General features: G+C 32.2%; 1 protein-coding gene across 2 annotated transcripts in view; it reads left to right on the top strand.

Annotated features, from left to right (window-relative positions):
- The window catches only part of LOC149550982 (small ribosomal subunit protein uS8my-like), a 57,426-nt gene that overhangs the window by 26,707 nt on the left and 9,350 nt on the right, over nucleotides 1-21,369 (top strand). For both annotated transcript variants that reach the window (XM_089786528.1, XM_089786527.1), the window contains exon 2: nucleotides 9,094-9,254. In XM_089786528.1, coding sequence (XP_089642654.1) covers nucleotides 9,094-9,254 — 161 coding nt within the window. The remainder of the gene's footprint in view (nucleotides 1-9,093; nucleotides 9,255-21,369) is intronic.

Genomic DNA, 21,369 nt, shown 5'->3' with positions numbered 1-21,369 from the left:
TTTATGAATTACATTTGATGTCTTTTGCACTATATTGTGTCAACCAAGGACATCAATGCAATTTTTTTCCTGTGTATAATGATTTTTGATGCCTCTGTTGACTTCCCACCAATTTGAACTTTGATATATCACACTATTTTCACATTTTGTTTTGATAATATTGGGACACAAATATGAAAAAATCCCTGGAGATATTAATAGAGATTATATCTTTGTTGAGTTTGATTCGTGATATATTGTGCTACAAGAGATATTATCATAAGATTTTCAACTATGATCTAGACAACACTCCAGGCTTCCTTGCTATCCTTGTGCTAATATCCTTTAAAACAACCACCCATTGCAACCTTGAACTCCTATGTATACATGAGCAACGTAGTCAAACTTCCCTTGCATCACCGTGCTCAATTTGAGAACCTATAGATTGTCATCCCCCTTTTCTTGCGGATTGTAAGCTCCTCTTTGATAGTCGTTAATACTCTCTAGACATTCTTACGACATTCCTTCTATAGTAGTTATAGGCTATGTCCGCTGAGTCTTGACAAAGCTCTTCTAACGCTCCTATCAACCCCTCTCTTTTTTTCCCCTCCTACTGTGATGAGTGATCTCATACGAGGAGCATTGTCAATTGATGTCGGGCATAAGCAATACGACTGAAATTGGGCAAAAAGAAGAAAGACAAAAGATCTGAATAAAGAAGTCCCACGTCGACACTAATTGGGAGAAGATGATGAAAAATTACACTTTGAATGCACCTTTGAAGAAAACGAGATTAACTAGAAGATACAAGAACGGAAAATAGTCACATGATTCAAAACAAGTTGTTGAGTAGGACAAGACAATTGCTAGTTAAAACAACAAGGAAAAAGAGGTAACATCAATACAAAGAGTCTCCAATGCAATTATTATCGAAAATGGTGATGCTTGATAATAATATAACATATATAAAGATCATCCATAATCCATTCACATAAAGACCAAAACATGATACAATGATAATAACAAACAATTTGAAGAGCATGAACAATGTCTAATCGAATGAATTCTCTTATTGGAAAAATATTGAAACATTTTTGATAAACTCTTCTCTCCTCTACAAGAAGGATATAGATTGTTGAGACATCAATCATCTTTTGAACTAAGCATCATAATAATGAAACTTTTGATAAAAATAAATGAGTTCGCCAAATATGAAGACACCAAAATGGTTCCACCCACAACAATAAATGAAGAAACACCACATGCAATATATGAAGAAAAATGACATCCATGAAATGTCACAAACAAAAACCAAAGAGAAATTGCTTATAAGATTTTCAAGCAATTTGAACAGATACATGACTTCCTTTATTGCATTCATCCAACCTTGCTCTGATACCATGTTAATGTTAAGCCAAAAAAATAAAAATAAACAAGAATAAGAGGAGAGAGAAAACACAGAAGACACGAGAGATTATCCTATGAAAACCCTTCCACTTGAAAAGAAAAACTCAACCACCCCACAAAAATATCACTTTTATTGATTACGAAAATGTTCAAGTGTACAACGCTTTTCACTTGATACAACATAAATAAAGAATAGAGAGACTCTTCATTACACAATTGAAGGTCTCTTCAATTTCCAAATATAAAACTCTTCAAATTTCCATATGCATGCCTCTATGGACGATGCATGACAGATGTCTCTATTTAATATTATCTCAAATATTGTCACAAATGTCTTATTCAGCTGAAGATGACCATAATGGTTACAGTGATCATATTTCTATTTCATAAAATCAGAGAAAGATCTCTATTGCAGCTACAATCTTCAACATTGATGACTCATGCTAATTGTGGAAATATATTTTTAATCATGATTAGCAATTCTAATTTAAATAATTGTTTGTTAATATAATAATAATAATTAAAGTTATAGTTAATAAATTAGCAATTGAAATTCTATGTTACAATATATTTTAAATCTAGGTTTTTGGTCAGAAAATATGTATATATTTAAGGTTTTAATAGAGTTTTCTACGGATTGGCCCAAACATACCCAACTCCTCCCAAAAAACGATGTACCATTCTTGCGTACTTGTATTCATATTTGATTTGGCAACTTAGGTTGTCAAGAATTGTTTTTGTTCTAAGATTGTTGGATTAATTTTCATTGATGTCAAGGTTATGTTCTTAACGTTGTAAATGGAAGAAATCATAGGAACGACAAAAGCCAAAGGCCACTAATTGATGTCCAAAATGAGGTTTGGATCTCTGTTGACAAAGAATAGATTGCACAATTCTAATGCATATGGCAGCGTTGGATCTATTTCATAAGTCAGCCAACCCATGAGACTGTTAGAAATATTCTTTATTTTTAAATTTGAAATATTAATGCAACCCAATCCTTCCTTGTGTTAGTGACTCCCTTGATGATATGTAAATTACAAATTAAATTATTAGTTAACTTTGACTGACCATATGTAATGTCCCCGCTATAGGGTTAGTTTTGGGACCACAATGACTACAAGAAATTGGCAAGTTCATAATAAATCTAATTGAATATTTCATATCTTTCATAAATTGTCTAACTTGAAACGATTAAAATTCGTAATAAATGTTCTCCACCAAGTTATTGGATTGTACTATGACATCGTAATGAATATCTTCCGCCAAGTTATACTTGGATCGTTCCATGACACTTGCAACGAATGCCCTCCACCTAGTTATACTTCGGATTTTTCTCCACCAAGTGCACTTGGATCATAACATGACATTCATAATGAATGTTCACCAAGTTTATACTCGGATCATGCCACGTTATTTGCCTTGAATGGCCTCCACCAAGATTGCTCTTGGATCATTATTAATTTCTATTTAATCTTTTATTATACAATTCTATTACATTAAGTATTAATAATACCTTTAGGGCCCATTTGGTTGTTGGAATAGGACTGGAATAGGAAGAGAAAATTAGAATATGTTTTATATTCATTGTTTGGTACGCTCAATCAGAATTGGGAATAGGAAGACATATTCCAATTTTGCACCTAAAGTGAGCATATGTCTATGCCAAAAACTATTTGTTATTGGAATAGGCCATTTCTATTCCCAATCTGATTTTTCTTTTTTTTAATTTAAAAAAAAAAAATTTAATTTTTTTTTTATAACATTTTAAAATTATATCTATTTGTTTTAAAAAATGAAATAAATTATATTTTTCATTAATTTCAATGAATAAAAAAATGAAAATAAATTAACCTTTTTACCATTACTGAAAAAATTAACCAAAAAATAATAAATTAAGACAAAAAAATTTAAGGGAAATATTTTTAAAAATATAAAACTTAATCTAATTCCTATTCCATTTTTGTACATCCAAACAATGGATTAACATATTCGGATATTCCCAATCGAATTCCAAGTGAACCAAACACGATTGGAATTGCCCTTTTCTATTCCCATTCCTCATTTCCATTCCCATTCCATTTTTCTATTCTAATTTTCAATTCCTATGCTAGCAACCAAACAGGCCCTTATATTTATATGCAACTCCTAAATATATGCATATGTATAAGAAACTATTTCTTATCTTCTTATGATGGTAAATAATACTATTATCTAATATAAAATACTTACATATTTAATAAAATATACCCCTACATTCTATTATCTTTTATACCCACTTGGTCAGTGGACGGTCCTTAGTACCCATGACCTGTAGTAGGTTGGCTGTATTGTCTGACATTCATAACAAATGTCCACCAAGTTTATACTCAGATCATGCCATGTTATTCGCCATGAATGGCCTCCACCAAGATTGCTCTAGGATCATTATTAATTTCTATTTAATCTTTTATTATACAATTCTATTACATTAAGTATTAATAATACCTTTATATTTATATGTAACTCCTAAATATATGCCTATGTATAAGAAACTATTTCTTATCTTCTTATAATGGTAAAGAATACTATTATCTAATATGAAATACTTATATATATTCAATTAAATATACCCCTACATTCTATTATCTTTTATACCCACTTGGTCAGTGGAGGGTCCTTATTGTTTTGTGCGTAGTCCTCTTACGTGTAGTCAATGGGATGGATCAGATTTTCCCGACTCACTATGTATTTCCCAATGAACTTCGTATTACATTGTGGCTATTGTTTCTCATTTAATAAAGTGGATAGGTTTTATTATTATATGTTTCCTTCCCAATCTTCGTATATGGGTGGCGTAAGTCTTCTTTGTAGATCATATATCTTGTGTGTTGTTAATGTGTATCACCCATTCTTATTAATATAAGTGAGTTCGACAGTGCAACCCTTCCATGGGGTGCTTGTTAACAATTAGTTTGTTATCATTTTAAGATCATACTTTGCTATTTTATATATTATTTTTAGTTAGTTGAAGTAAGTTGTTATTATATTTAATTTCTTTAAACATTAGCTTAATTAAATATGAAGGTGTCTAGTTTATTAATCATTACAAGTAATGAAAATATTGATAATTAGATGATGATTCGAATATATATGCTATAGATATTAAATTTATTTGTAATTGGTACATATCAATATGGGGTTATGATAGTCTACCCTCCCCAAATTTGCTTGTCCTCAAGCAAATGATTTCTTTTAATGTTAGATCTAATGACCTTTTAATGCTCTCGTCTTGAAATGAATATAGGAAATGTATCTCGTGGAACTAAACTTTGTGACGAGGGATCATTTTCCTCATGATTAGAATGACAACCTCTTTGTGGGATAGGCCTTTCACTCTAATTGTTATTGTCGCTTAATTTTTTGTATAGTTTCAATTAGTATTTTATTGAAGTTTTCGATTCTTTCATTAGATTGTTCCATAAAGCTTCTTAATTCTTGGGCTAGTTGTTTGACCGTTGTTCTTTAGATGTGTAAACTAACCAAAATTCCACAGGATGGCATGATTATGCTCTGATACCACTGTAATGTCTCCACTATTAGGGTTAGTTTTGGGATCATTATGACTACAAGAAATTGGTAAGTTCATAATAAATCTAATTGAATATTTCATATCTTCAATAAGTTGTCTAACTTGAAATGATTAACATTTGTAATAAATGTTCTCCACAAACTTATTGGATCGTACGATGACATTTATAATGAACGCTTTTTACCAAGTTATTCTTGGATCGTTCCATGACATTCGCAATGAATGCCCTCCACCAAGTACACTTGGATCATAATATGACATTCATAACGAATGTCCTCCACCAAGATTGCTCTTGGATCATTGTTGATTTCCTCAGGACTGCTGTAAATGTAATAGCACTGCCATTATGTTTGGTATGTACTTTCCAAATGACAGCGTACTCTTGTATTTGTATGAGGAATAAACCAAGGGAAGAGACATGTCCCTTCATGGGACATGTCTATTCATTAATATAATTAATATAATGACAAACTTAATTAAAGTTCTATATATATATAGATATATATATCATTGTAATTATATTAATTTCTCTTTGATCTCACAGGTCTATCCTACTAAAGCTACCAAAATATCAACATTATTGTTTTCTAACTTATCTTTTATTAGACAAGTCAACTACATCAAGTATTAATAATAGCTTTATATTTATATGTAACTCCTAAATATATGCATATGTATAAGTAAATACTTCTTATCTTATAATGGTGAAGAATACTATTATCTAATTTGAAATACTCATATATATTCAATAAAATATACGCGTACATTCTATTACCTTTTATACCCACTCAATTAGTGGAGGGTTTTTTAATACTCGTGACCTTTACTTGGTTAGCGGGTATTGTCTTCTTAGCTGAGGTGATGTTTTCGTCAGTCTCACTTGGTTGACACTTGGTAATTTCATACTTGTTTCGTGCGTAGTCCTCTTGCGTGGTAGTCAGTGGGATGAATTGGATTGTCTTGACCCCCCTTGTATTTCCCAATGACCTTCATATTACTTCGTGGCTTCCGTTTCTCGTTTAATAAAGTGGATAGGTTTTATTATTATATGTTTCCTTCCCAATCTTCGTATCTAGGTGGTGCAAGTCTTCTTCGTAGATCATATATCCTGTGTGTTCTTTAATGTGTATCTTCTATTCTTATTTATATAAGTGGGCTTGGTGATGTGACCCTTCCATGGTGCATTTATTAACAATCAGTTTGTTATTATTTTAAGATCATACTTTACTATTTTTATATATTGTTTTTAGTTAGTTAAAGTAAGTTGTTATTATATTTAATGTGTTTAAACATTAGCGCATTAAAAAATGAAGGTGTCTAGTTTATTAATCATTATGAGTAATTAAAATATTGACAATAAGATGATGATTCAAATATATATGTTATAGATATGAAATATATTTGTAATTATTACATATCAATATATTTGTAATATATGCATCAGCAGATGAGTGAAGAAAATAATAAAATATAATTTGAAGGTAAATTTGTGAAGGAAATTAAGCAAGTGTGGAGATTAGACGACATTTTATCTACACCAACCTTGTGTGAAGAGATTAAGTAATATATGGTCAAGGCAGATTTGTGAGGAAGATATATATGTATAGTCAATGCAGATTTGGGAGGAACAAATATATATGTGTAGATATATATAATATTTCAAGGCAGATTTGTGAGAAAGAGTTACATAATCATCATATATTGAAGGAGCAACATCTGTGAAGGTGGAACTTCGTTTTTGAAGTTGTTGCCTTTTAAATATGAGATTTGTGCCTCTTGCTAAGTTGATGCTTAAGCAAGCGTGGAGATTAGACGACATTTTATCTACACCAACCTTTGTGTGAAGAGATTAAGTAATATATAGTCAAGGCAGATTTGTGAGGAAGATATATATGTATAGTCAACGCAGATTTGGGAGGAGCAAATATATATGTGTAGATATATATAATATTTCAAGGCAGATTTGTGAGAAAGAGTTACAGAATCATATCATATATTGAAGGAGCAACATCTATGAAGGTGGAACTTCGTTTTTGAAGTTGGTGCCTTTTAAATATGAGATTGGTGTCTCTTGCTAAGTTGATGCTTAGGTGTGGGGCTGTTGCAAATTGTCAGGATTAGTGTCTCCAGAAGGTAGCCTATGCGATTGTAAAGAAGCAATATTTTTTAATTTTTTGTGGTTTGCTCCTGTTAGGGCTTGCACGTAAATCTTGTGTTCTTATTGCTTTAGCGAGTTTTTAGATCTTATAGGAATGATGTTATGGACTAAATATTATCATGGTTGTTAGTTTGAAAAGGTAGAAATTGTCTTAAATTGTTTCACCCTCCCCTGCTTCTTAGTATAAGCTTGTGCTCATCGCTTTTATTTTGAAGTCTGAATGTAAGTTGGGTGGCATGTTATGGATATTTATACATTGCATACCAGTTCAGTTCTAATAGGACAGTATTCTAGTTCATGGTTCAATCTGCCTGTGCAAATGTCTAAAATTTTAAAAATTTCATTTTCCTCAAAATTTGTAATGGTTTTAATACATCTCTATGTTTTCTTCCATTTATGTCACAGTTTACCATTCCAAGTTTTAATATAAAATACTGTATAGACTTCTTAGATTTTAGGAGTCAGTATTACAACAGTCAATAGATAAAAAAGAAGTATTGTCTGCCTTCAAGTAATCAAGTTGAATTGCACAACTTTTATTAATTGATAGTGATGATAATGTCATTGCAATGTCTTTTAAACCCAATTGGCTTATAGGGTGCTTGAAATGGTCTTTAGCCCATCCATTTTGAAGTCTATGGTGGCTACTAGTCATATTAGATGTGATGACAAGAAGCCCATCCATTGTGTGAAGTCAATGGTGGCTACTAGTCATATTAGATGTGATGACAATGAGTCTTTCGGTACTCAAGTTAAACTTCTTGTATTCATTTTCAAGGTTTCTAATCATGTTTTTATACTTCACCAAAGAACAACCCGACTTGATTAAAATAATATGATTCGAGCTGTTACATTTTGTTTTGGAGTTGTAGGTTTTAGATTTGCTCAGTTTTATTCCAAGTCTCTCGAGAGGATACTGCTAGAGTAGGATCATGTTGAATAGTAGTATAACTATAATTACTAGAATGTTGAGCTTTTTTTCTTATCACAGTCCCATACCACGACTTTGATGGTATGTGTCCAATTTCTATTAGACATAATGGTTCTGATCCAGTTCTCTTCCTAATTCAGGTTTGGCACAGCATAGGGTTTGTTCAACCCTGGGTGGACCACAATTAAGGTTCATTGATCATTGATTATTTGATGCATAGATCTGAAGATATTATTATTTATCCATGTTTTGTTAATATCTTTTGACCTGTGCTTTGCTATATTCTATATGAGTTTGTGAATCCGGGTTAGGCAAACCCAAATGAAGACTTATAAAACTCTTTAGGTTTGCTCAGTTTTGTTCCAAGTCTCACAAGAGGATACTGCAAGTGCAGATTTTTTAACCATATAGAAATAATTATAATTACTAGAGTGTTGAGTTTTTTTTCCCTTATCCCAGTCCCATCATGAGTTTGCTGCTACATTTCCAATGCTATTTGACATACCTATAAGGCCATATTAGATTTGGCGTTTTTGGTTTCGCATTATGTTACCAGGTTCTGCAGTAATGTCCCCATCAATTTCAAATGTAACTATTTGAAACTAATTCCATATATGAAACCCAAATCGGTCCATACATCAGTACTGCCAAATTAGGTTTCACATAATTACTTATAGGATATTAATTTTACCTTGGTTAAAGTCTTATAAAATACTTATCATCCAAAAAAATGTGTATCAATCTTTTCTATGGATCCATGTATGAAAAAAGTCCAGAATGGATCTCTCTTGGATCTGTTTTAAGGTCCATCTTGAGCATGGAGCCCTTGACTTAAATAGAAGGATCTGGTGAGGATTGATACTGGTGCCTAGCATCTGGAGAGGATAGCTACAACTATGGGTGAATTCCTTGTATGAATTCTTGGTTAGCTTAATTTTACTTTGATTTTAATTATACTTGTGTCTTATTTATTTAACATTTTAATCAAATTTGCATTTATAATAAAACTACTCCAGTCCATATAACCCTGTTTTATCTGTTTTACAGGATATATTAAAGATCTTGAAGTATTTGATATAAATAGAAAAGGTAAAATTATTGTAGAACTTAATGGAAGGATCAAGGATTGCAGAGCCCTTACTTACAGACAAGATATTCAGGTTAAAGATATTGAGGAATACAGATTACGTACACTTCCTACTCGTCAGGTATGACATTATATGATGCTTGAATATTATAATTAACTTTTGGGTTGCATTGATAGGGTAAAATCTGTTGCTCTGTCATTTAGACGATTGTTATCCTTGAGTAAACGTTTTTGGAATGTGGATAATCTGACCTTTAGTAGTAACTATCATAGCTCTGCTAGTTAACATTTTAGGAAAGGATAAGGGCAATGAGATTCCATTTTGTAGTTTTTATAATTATGGACAACTTATTTGTGCCCGAAGTGTACTCTTTTAATTGATATCATTGCTTTCAGTAAAAGGAGCAACACAAAGAATTTAATACTATCTCAAAAAGAATTTTTCATTTCTGTCTGTGTATGTATGTATGTATGTTACTGATTCAGGTGCAGGTACAGGTATGCTTGTATGGAAGATTTTTTACCTTGTGTACATGAATGGTTTTGTTCGTACATATATAGACACGCACACACACACATTATAAATTAATGGATGCATATTCAAGCATCAAAGTTGTATATATGTAAAAGAATGGTGATACTCATAAATCCTTTATTTCCAATAAAATTATAATATTCAAGTCTCAAAATGTCATACAATGAAAATTCAAATTACAAGCTATATATTATATGCAATGCCATATTCATCTTCATCAGAGGCATCAAGTTCAACATCTGGTTGAAATTCATTTGAACCACAATCCTTTAGATTGGCACTCACAATTAGCTAGATTTGTGTTATGTGCAAGAGCTGCCTCATGTTCATCTATAGAGCGCAACTGTGACATCTAAATCAGCACACTCAGGGGCTCAAACTCAATTCTTTGTCACACCCTCATTGTATTCAAGTTGCTTATGTGACAATAGATGATGATTGGAGTTTATGTAGATCAAATTGTCTACCATTTTTTGCACCCAAATGGTTGCATTGGACTCAGTGGATGAAGGAGAATGTATTCAAATTTCACATGGTTGAAGAAGAACTTGCAACCTGTTGAGTTTTCATACAATATTTAGTATATAATTTTATAATTTAATAATTGAAACTTAAAAAATTAAAAAATAAATTTAATTTAATATGATAGCATTAGACGAGTAACAGTAAAGATAAATTGATAAATGCTTGGGAGAGAAATTTAATTGCAAGAGGCTTCAAAAAAATGGAGGCTTGACTATGTACATACCAGCACTCATCCTATATTTTGCATGAAGAGTGGAAATGTCATGATTTTTTGAAGATACAAATTGGCGAAACTCATTTAAGAAAATATTTCGAGTATCATCATATGAATCTATCTTTCTAAATGCAGCCTTGTAGATAGAACCAACTTTAGCATCTCTATATGGTGCCACTCTCATTGACATTGCAAGTATCTCTTTGCTATAATACCTTACCAATAAAGAAAATGATAAGAAATGTAAGGGGGTGGTTATTTTGTTCCAAGGGTCAACAATAATCTGTTCCACAATTTTGAAAAATGTATCCATTATGTCATGTTTCTTGGCCTATATTATTGCTCTTGTTTTCTCCACCATGGTGTGCATACCATCATAAGTTTCACATAAACATGGGTGATCTGTATTGACAAACTTAATCATGCTTGGTGAAATGAAAACATATTCCACAATCTCACTACTCATCATCAAGGATCCATGCTCTTACTTTCTTGTCTCTTTGTGTTTGACTTCTTCCATACACTCCACAAAGTGTTGATGACCATGGCATTGAAGGTTTCTTGCACCCTCACAAGTCCTCGTTAGATGCTTGTGTAAGATGCAAATCATGTTTTGACAACCTAATGTGGCATAAAAAAATACACATCATATATCAAATATAAAAATACAAAAATAAAATTTAAATTACCTTCAACAACTCCAATTTGGATAAGGTCCTGAATATGACTTGTGATGTAATGGTTAGTTACAAACAAAATGAATCTCCTTTAGCCTCCATGTAAAGTTGTTTTACACATTGAATGTGTGCGAATCTTTTGCTTGTATTGCTAGGCTTCATATCAACAACAATGCCAAATGTTTGACTCTAATAGGGTTATGTTATTTAATAAAGGGTGATTGAAAATTGAACATACAAAACATAGAACATCAAACACAATTATAGTTCTAGAAAGATGTGTTCATTCCATTCAAATGATATGCAGGTAAGTAGATGACATTTCATAGACGTTCTGAACATAACAACATGAGCACATATATTAGAGTCCTCAGTTAGTTAAGATTACCAACTAATCATTAGGAACTAACAAACCAATCACTTTACAATTAACCGGGCACATTTGGCCGACTACAAATGTGTGCTCAAGAAGAACTAGAACATCTAAATTTGGACACTTAGATTCAAATCCCATAAGCTCTTGTTGACCTTTTGCTGAATTTTTTGATAGCTTGAAAGGGTAATTAAAATGTGTATACTAATAGACCTAGCACGTCTGACTTTGGACCCTAATATTCAAACCCCGTAGGCTTTTGTTGACCCTCTACCATTCATGTTATGAGATTGATCAACTTGGTGACAATGCAAGAAATGAAATTTGTGGTATAAATTTCGAATGTACATATGCAAGGGTTCAAGACACGAAGCACTGAAATAGATGATAGACAAAACTAGAAATGCTTGTCCTATTGTGAAAGAAAAAATCCACTTTTGCTTTTTTACATTAGGTCACATGATGATGAAACTATCCTAATTTGACTAGAATTAATCAATTATTGTTGCAACTTGCAAATAATAATTAAAAATAACCTTATGGTTAAATTTAAAATGTTAAAATTGTATTTTTCTCGATGTAAAGTTCAGACTTAAAACCCCTAATCCTGTTTTTAAGGTTGTCTAACTGCCATTTTCAGTAAAAAAAAACAATTAAACAACCCAAGCAACAATAATTTATAACCATATACAATTGTATGAAAATATTTATTGATATATTAGAAAAGTTATCCCCTGATTAATGATTTTATATTTAGCCATTTTGGAATGAACATTGATAATAAAATAAGCAAATTCCAAAAGATGAAAGCCATGGCTTACTTTGAAGTTTTGAGGGTTTGATGAATGTATTGAAACTTGAATGATTGATCCTTAAAAAACTTTTCTTTCCTTTCGCTCTTGCACTCCCTTTCACTATACAATTATTGCACTTGCAATCTGGCTCAATACTTTCAGATTTTGATAGGGGTTTTGACTGAGGGTGTGAGGTTTATTTATGGTTTTTCTCAAGTGCTTATGATGTGGGTTTGTCTCATAAATTATTAGGGTTGGGGTTGAGAACATAGACATCAAGAAAAATGCCTACTTTTTGAAAACAAAATTAAGTGTTTGACACATGGGATGATTGGGTATTTCCGGTGCATTTGAGAAACTTAAACAAGTTTCTTTTCAAATCATTACATCTATCCAACATCTCCATCAAGAGGAGACGCCTTGAAAATGCCCTCTCTTTGAGGGAGACATCCTTCACCTGGTGTTGGCAATGAGGGCAGAATAGAAGGATGTCTCTCTAGCATCCAACTCTCTTGGGGGGTGTTTTCATCTGGAGAAACAATATATTCCAGTTTAGGAAGGGAGAGGGAGAGGGGGAGAAGATAGTCATGATGCATCATTGTGGAACACTACTAATTTGTTAGTTTTTATGTTGTAATGTCCGCTTTTTGGATAACTTGGGCACGTGTTGAAACTTGAGTGGTTGATCCATGAAGACTAGTCTTTTCTTCTGCTCTTGCATTCCCTCTTGCTATAAAATTGCTGCACTTGCAAATTGGCTAAATGCTTTCAGACTTTGATGGTGTTTTTGAGTGAGGGTGTGAGGTTTATTTATGGTACTTTTTTTGAGTACTTATGATGTGGGTTGGTCCCAAATTTTTTAGGGTTGGGAATGTAGACAACGAGAAAAATGCCTACTTTTTGAAAATAAATTTGAATTTTTTAAGTATTTGACACAACAGATGATTGGGTGTTTGCGTTGCATTTGAGAAACTTAAACAAATTTCTTCAAATTGTTACGTCTATCCAACATTTCCATTAGGAGGAGATGCCTTGAAAATGCCCTTTCTTCCAGGGAGACATCCTTTAGTTAGTGTTGGAAATGAGGGTAGAATAGAACGATGTCATCCAACTATCTTGGGGACATTTTCGTCTCTAGAAATAATATATTCCAACTTAGGAAGGAAGAAGGAGAGGGAGAGATGGAGAGGGGAAGGAGGTAGGGGAGATACATCATTGTGGAACACTGCTATTCTGTCACTTGTAGGTTGTATTACTGTGTTACAGGGTTCACAGAATTTTCGGCTTGAAATTCGAAATTCGGTGAATCCTAAAAAAAATAAAAATAAATAATAAATCATAAAATTCGTCTCAAGTTCATACGGCTGATATTCTGTTGTCATTTTGTAGAAATATTATTTTATTGTGGGTCGTTTTAGGGTTTTCGACTTTGAAATGTTATAAATAAACACTTTCAGTCATTGCAAATACATCACGGGTGTTTTTGGCGTTCGCTTTGAAAGCTTCTGAGGATCCATTGTGGAGGGCAACCGCTGGAGGCTGCTGCTGGAAACACCGTTGGAAGCTAGAGGATGATCGCTGGGGGCTGGCTAGAGGCTGGAGCGACTGCTAAAAGGCTTTCAATCTTCAGAGGGAGGCTTTCAATCTTCAGACCGAGGCTCATGCGGACGAAAGACGGAGTTTAGCTCACGCAAACGATAGAGGTAGGCTTAAGTTCTGAAAAGTTTAAAGGTTTTATAAATGTTATAATGTTTTTTATAAATATTATAATTCCTCCGTCCGTGTGAGCTATAATGTTATGTTTTAAAAATATTGTTTATTATTGTTATAATGTTATGTTTTAAAATTTGTTTATTATTAAAAGTTTTAAAAATATTATAATACATAGAGTTATAAGCTATAGCTATTTAAAGTAATACAATAATAAAGTATTTTAATAAAACAATAATAGATTAGTTTAATATAAAATATTAAGATTTTAAACATTAAATAATATTAGATTTATATTTAAATATAAATATAACAATATTTATCATAAAAAAATAATAAACAATAGGATTTTATATATGTTAAATTTATATAAATATTTAAATTAAAATATTATATTTATTTTGTAAGCTTTTAATATTTCCTTTGTGTAATTATTTAATTTTGTATGTATTATTTATTTTTAAAGTGCAAAACAATTTGACTTAATATCATTATTTATTATTAATAATAAATATTATTAATTTATTTATACTATGTAATTATTATTTATTATTTGTATATAAAATAAAATACTAATGTATATTAAAACATAGAAAAAGTATTTGCTTTATATTTTAAAACAAATAGATTACTCAAGTGGTTTTGTTTTGTTAGATTTAGATTTTACTTAGTTGTTAAAAGTTTAATATTTTTTAATTTAAGAATATTTTTATTTTTTTATAAGAGTTTAAAAGGGTTATTTTTAGTATCTAGTTAATTAAAATAAAGTTTGGTATTTATTCATGTTTCATTATAGAGTTTGAAATAATTATTTCTTATATTTCCTTTTAACTTCTTCAAGAAAATATTGAGTGCTTTTTAATATTAATTTTCTTTACATCATGCAGGCAGTAATTGAATGGCTCCCAAAAAATCATTGATTAAGTCTGAAGTATGGAAATATGTGAAAAAAGATGGTGTTAAACTCTATTGTACTAATTGTACAAAAGATTTTACAGGAAGTCTAACAAGGGCAAGAGACCACTTATTTGGTATTAGTGGGGGTATAGGAGGAGGTGTTAGAGCATGTCCAAAAGTGACTGATGCAATGGTAGCTGATATAGAGAGAGAACTAACCCTTTTGAGTGAAGCTGACCGGAAAAAGATACAAAAAAAACAAAGAATTCAAGAGGATGTGTCTAGGTTCACATCTGCGTCGTCCTCTAGTTTTCTCAAGCCTATAGGCACAGGTGCAATAAAACAAAGTGGAACATTAAATAACTTTTGTAAACCAATAGAGAGACAAGAGGTGGATACTGCATGGGCCGATTATTTATTTACGAGTGCTGTTCCATTCAATTCGGCATGGAATCCCCATTTCCGTAATGCAATTGTGAAAAAAACAGAGTTTAGTAAAGGTTACACACCTCCATTTTTAGAAGCTTTTAAAACAACTCTTTTAGACAGGTCCAAAGGTAGAGTGATAGGAAAGTTAGATGTGATCAAAGCCTCTTGGAAGGCAACAGGTTGCACTATATTGAGTGATGGGTGGTCAAATATATGTCAGAGGCCTTTGATTAATGTTTTAGTGGCTTCCCTTGAAGGAGTTGTGTTCTTGAAAGTGATTAACATGATCAATCAAAAGAAAACTTCAGCATATATTTTTCAGATATTAGAAGAAGCTATTATTGAAGTGGAGCTAGAAAATGTGGTTCAGGTGGTTACTAATAGTGCAGCGAATTGTGTGGGAGCTGGGAAGCTGATTGTAGAGAAGTATCCACAGATTTATTGGAGCCCATGTGCAGTCCATTGTTTGGATTTGTTGCTTCATGACTTGGCCAAGTTCCCATGGATACATGAAGCAATTTATAGAGGGAGATCAGTTGCAAATTTCATTAGAAACCATTGTTTCACCTTGAGTCTTTACAGGAAACATGCATCGAGAGAGTTGTTGAGGCCTTGTGACACAAGGTTTGCTTCATTCTATATCACATTGAGGAGAGTAATTGAAGAAAAAACAGCTTTGAGATCTGTGATTTGTTCTAATGAGTGGGTAAGTTCAGCACTTTCTAGAAGTGCTAAGGGGAAGAACATAGAGCAAATAATTTTAAATAGTAATTTTTGGGAAAGTGGATCAAAGGTTTTGAACATATGTGGTCCAATTGTTGATTTTCTTCGTATGGTGGATGGTGACACTCCTTGTCTTGGCTTGCTTTATGAAAGCATGCACTATTGTAAAGAATCCATTCAGAGAGCATTGAAGAATGTGGAAGTAGAGTACATGGAGATATGGGAGGCAGTTGATTTCAGGTGGAAAATGATGCACACACCTCTACATGCAGCAGCTTGCTATTTGGAGCCCAAGTTATTTCGTATTGATAGACAAGGTGATAGTGAAATTATGACAGGGCTTTATGATGCCATTAGCAAGTATGAGCGGGATCAAGACACTATAGCTTTGATCAGGGACCAATGTTGGAGATACAAAAAAGCGGAAGGGATGTTTGGAATGGAAGCGACACAATATGACATGGCACGCGCTGAGGTAACTGGTATAGATGGTGGACACAAACCCTTGAACTACAATGCTTTGCCATTAGAGTATTGAGTTAGGGAGCAAGTTCATCAACATGTGAGAGGAACTGGAGTTGTTTTAACCACATTCATTCTAAAAAGAGGAACAAGCTGCTGTCCAGAAAGTTGGGAGATCTTGTCTATGTTCGTAGCAATTTGAAATTGCTCATGAACAGATCAGCAAAGGACTCTATATCTTCTTCACAAAAGGGAATTTCAGAAGACATGACAACTGAACCTCTAGAGGAACCAGACTTCTTGGATGATGAGCTAAGTAGTGACACCGATGATGATTCTACAGCAGATCAGCCAAGTGCTCTCGATGATTTGGAGCTTTTTAAAAGTTTTATAGTATTGATTTTTGACTATAATATTTTGACAAAAACTATCTTCGTACTTTTGATAATTTTGAGCTATTTGAAGTTCTAAACTTTAAAGTATAAAACACTGATCTATCTTTTGGATAGTAAAAGATCTTTGTAATCATGATTTCACATGTTCATTGTTTCTTATGGGTTATATCTTATAAATGTGATATCTTTTGTTGTAATGATTTCAAATCTATTTTGTAATATCAAACTATTCTGATTATATATTTGATATATTGTTGGACATGAAGAGATGTTTTCTATTGCAGTTTTGAATTGGAAAGTTCCTTGCATGAAACTCAAACGTATTATAATACATAACATATTTTTTTGAGAATTACATGAGGTGAATTTAATGTTGAATTTTTTTTCAGTTTTTTGACTTGTCGAATTTCATCCGAACTTCATCTTTGAACTCGAACTCGAACCTTGTGACTTCGGGTTGTAATGTCCCCTTTTTGGGTAACTTGGGAATTAGGGACACTTACCTTGAATTCTTTCTTCTCACTAGAAATTACAATATCTGATACCACTTGTAGGCTTATGCAATTGATGATAATGAGATAATAATAATATTTCTAAGAACAATATATGGTATCACCTTATAGAATGGTTGTTCTTATAAATAACACTGCTTTCTCAAAAGGTACAATCGAATATATGCTAGGTGAAGTTACATTTTATGTAGGTTTGCACTATGTGCAATAGGATGATCTCTGCATTATTATGTTCAATAGCTATATATATGCAATGATCTTGACTGATAACTGCTTATAGCAATTAGATTGCTGTGCCTGATATGATCCTTAATTATATACAATGTATGAACTGATAATATCAATTACAGCAATATGGTGGCTATTTCACACTAATATTATAACTTTGCAACAAGTGTGGACGCTGTTTCTCATCTGAACTATGTATCCCTGCAAATATGGTGCCTTCTCTGAATTGTACCTATATGCTTGCAACTGGTTTTGTGTCAAATGGGCAGATGTTCTATTGAGCAGATCCAAAATGGATAGGTAGAAGAGATAACTTTTCCAATTCTGATTCAAAGGGAGGGATCATGGACTCCTCCTATCTAGGAATGTAAATGATAAGTCATGTTAATGTAGGACATGTCTTAAGACCATTCACTATTACTGCACTTGATCACACCCTTTCATTAAGCTTAATTGCATCACTCTCTAATGATTTCCAATGACTGCATATAGACTCAATCTGAACTAATGATTAGTCTTCCTTAATTGCCACATATAAGACATCACACCCTTCATTGTGAGAATCTTCATAATTCTAATTGCTGATTATGTTGAGATGATTCATGCCTTCTCATTACAAATCTATTCTTTATTTATTTAATTTATTATACACAGACATTAGTTTTATGAACTATTATCAATAACAACCTCCTCAAATATGTAAGATGATATGCTTTATTACCGTTGGACATGTTTGTTGGAATAGATATATCAATCAATATCTTTGGTACTCATTGCTCGTAATCTTCATAGCTTCATTCTTTGTTGAGTTACTATTATGATAATAGATAGTTTCTATTATCTCTGTTTAGTATCTAATGGTATTGTAATCTTCTATAAATATTAGAATGTTTCTAATATTTAGTTTTTTGTTTCTAGAATAAAATGTTTCTATTCTTTACGATTGTTTCTTAAGGAAACATTGTTCAATCTCTTATATAAATTGATCTCTTCGTCTTTGTTAATATCAAGAAAATATTTTCCAATTACTTCGTAATATGGTTTCAGAGCCAACACTAAATTTTTTCGGAAATAATTATAATTTCTTGGTTGAAATTATCTGTCTTTTATTTTCAAAATTATTTACATGCATTTTTGCTTCTAACTTTCTCTATAATTCGACGAGGGTTTCCGTTTTGAGAGATTTGAATCCATTGACCTATGGGTCGGTTCTACAACCCATTTCTGTCCAAATCCATCTATTTTTTCTGCACATTTCTGCCATTTTTTATGGTTTTTTTGAAGCAGGGCCGTTTTTGTTCAAAACCCTAATTTTCAGGTTTGGAAAATTTTTCTGATTCTAGATTCCTGGTGGGTTTTTCAAGAGTTCAACTGAGTTGTCATTAATTTTTTTGGGTTCCTCAATTTTCAAGCCAGCCAATCCAGAAATCGACAACAGATTCTTTTTGGATTTTTGGAGCTCTCTTCTCGGTCACCCTTAAAATTTTTTGGGTCTCTACTTTTTGAGGGTTGCATGTACTTGCATGTTGTTTGCATGTGTTGCTTTACCATGCAAAGTCTTGTGTTTTGCTTCCAAAATTTTGGTGGGTTTTCATAAAATTTTTACTCAAAAAAAATAATTCTAATGGGTTTCTATAAATTTTCCCTTTAAAATTTTTGATTATGTAATTCGCAAAGTTGTGTGGGATTCCTTTGTGTGTGGGTTTCTAATTTTTCCGTAAAAATATATTTGTTGAGTTTTACCGTTTTTCCTAAAAAACGAAGCTTTATATTGTTAGGTTTTGATTTTTTTTCACCTCAAAAATCATGTTGGGTTTTGATTTATTTTTCACCACAAAAATCATGTTGGGTTTTGATTGATTTTTCACCTGAAAAATCATGGCTTTTTGCGGTTTGTTTAAGAGCATTATGCTCATCTGCAAAGTTTTGGAGCATTCTCTAAAGTACCATCAATAGTCTTCTTAGCAGACATCCTTTGCTCCAGATTTAGAAGGCTCCCAGAAGAAAAATATTCAATGCAACTATTGCCACAAGTTTGGGCACATGAAGGTTGAATGTTAGAAGCGCTTAGCTGCCCTATCTAAGCAATCTGGTTCACAACCCACAATGAACAGTGCGGAGCCCCTTGAGTAGACAAAATCTGCCTTTTACGTTTTTTGACAACTTTGTGCTTTGGATAGATTAGCCATTAAGGGAGGGTATTACGATAATAGATAGTTTCTATTATCTCTGTTTAGTATCTAATGGTTATCTATTTTAATCTTCTGTAAATATTAGAATGTTTCTAGTATTTAGTTTTTTGTTTCAAGAATAGAATGTTTCTATTCTTTACGGTTGTTTCTTAAGGAAACATCATTCAGTCTCTTGTATAAATTGATCTCTTGATCTCTGTTAATATCAAGCAAATATTTTCCAGTTACTTCGTAATAGTGATGGTCATCGTAAACACTGTTTAATTCTTATAGCTTGATTGATCTGATTATGTTTGTTTGTAATCAACAATTCCATAATCGTTTGATTACATTAGTGTCGTTTTAATATATTTGTCTGTCCACTGACTTACAGTTTGTGGTTATACTCTTAACATTATCTTTGCCTTGGTTGGCTGAAAAAGGTCAACTATATCATTTGGTTGATAATTCTTTCATACTCTATCTCCCAAGGTAGAATAACTGTTGCTGTCCTTTAATATGACGATGATTCTTTCATACTCTATCTCCCTAGATAGAATAACAGTTGCCATCCTTCAATATGATGAAGCTCTTTGATATCAATATCATCATGATAGCTTCTATGTACTCAATTGGAATTAGTTCTCTCAAACTATGGTACTCACTTTCTTCTATATTATGTAATTGCCTATAATTGAATTGTCTTTATAATTAGGAACTGCTTCAATGTCATTAATCTGCAGCATCACTTAATTGGGTGCTAAGTATGGAGCAGCATATTGATGATCAATCTTTCTCCCTTTGCTCGATAGTCTTAATCACTGTCATCCTCATATACCAATTGCTGTCACTCTTCTTTGTTGATAACATTGGATAGAACCATTGCTTATTCTGCATAGACCTTGACCATCGGTTTTCATATGTTCAAGGTCATGTATTATGGTTATTGCTGCTATACTTCATATCTGTTTCTGTTTGAGTCAGTATCTTATTTCCTCCTTATATATCTGGATAAGGGGTTATTATTTCATGCATCTTAATCTTAATTTTTTTCACCAATCATCACACATGGTATTTATATCTGATTACTGATAGTGTTTACTATTTTATCTTTAGTATGCCTTCAAGGTTGCTTCTTTATGAGATCATCTTTAAGTATGTTTATATTTATAAATAATTGACTATATGGCTTTGCATTGTGCAATCATTATTGCATTTTTTTCTCTCTAGAGACTTCACAGAATTGAGTTACTGGATTGACGTGGCGCTGAAAGGTTTGGATTGGCCTGGTGTCACATAGGTAGACTATGTATTTTGTAATTGGTTTTTAGCTTAGTTACCAGTTTGAGTTTGATTTGAAATATGGGTTCGAAGAAATGGTTCGCCGTTATGGCAAAATTTTGGAAAGGGTTTTGGGTTCTTTTGCGGTCGTTCATACAAAAACAAGTAAAAATTCTAAAAAATTATATATATACATAGTTATGAAGCTTAGAAGCATAGAGATCATAAAATCATATAATTTAATCATTTAAACAACAAAAACACCATTAGCATAAACTTTAAACATGTAAGTTGTAATCATGGCATCATG

This window comes from Cupressus sempervirens, chromosome 6, assembly GCF_028749045.1.
Source record: "Cupressus sempervirens isolate cs-2001-9-10 chromosome 6, ASM2874904v1, whole genome shotgun sequence".
NCBI classification, from domain to species: Eukaryota; Viridiplantae; Streptophyta; class Pinopsida; order Cupressales; family Cupressaceae; genus Cupressus; species Cupressus sempervirens.
Note: the sequence above shows the minus strand (reverse complement) of the source record. Positions and strands in the feature narration are given on the sequence as shown.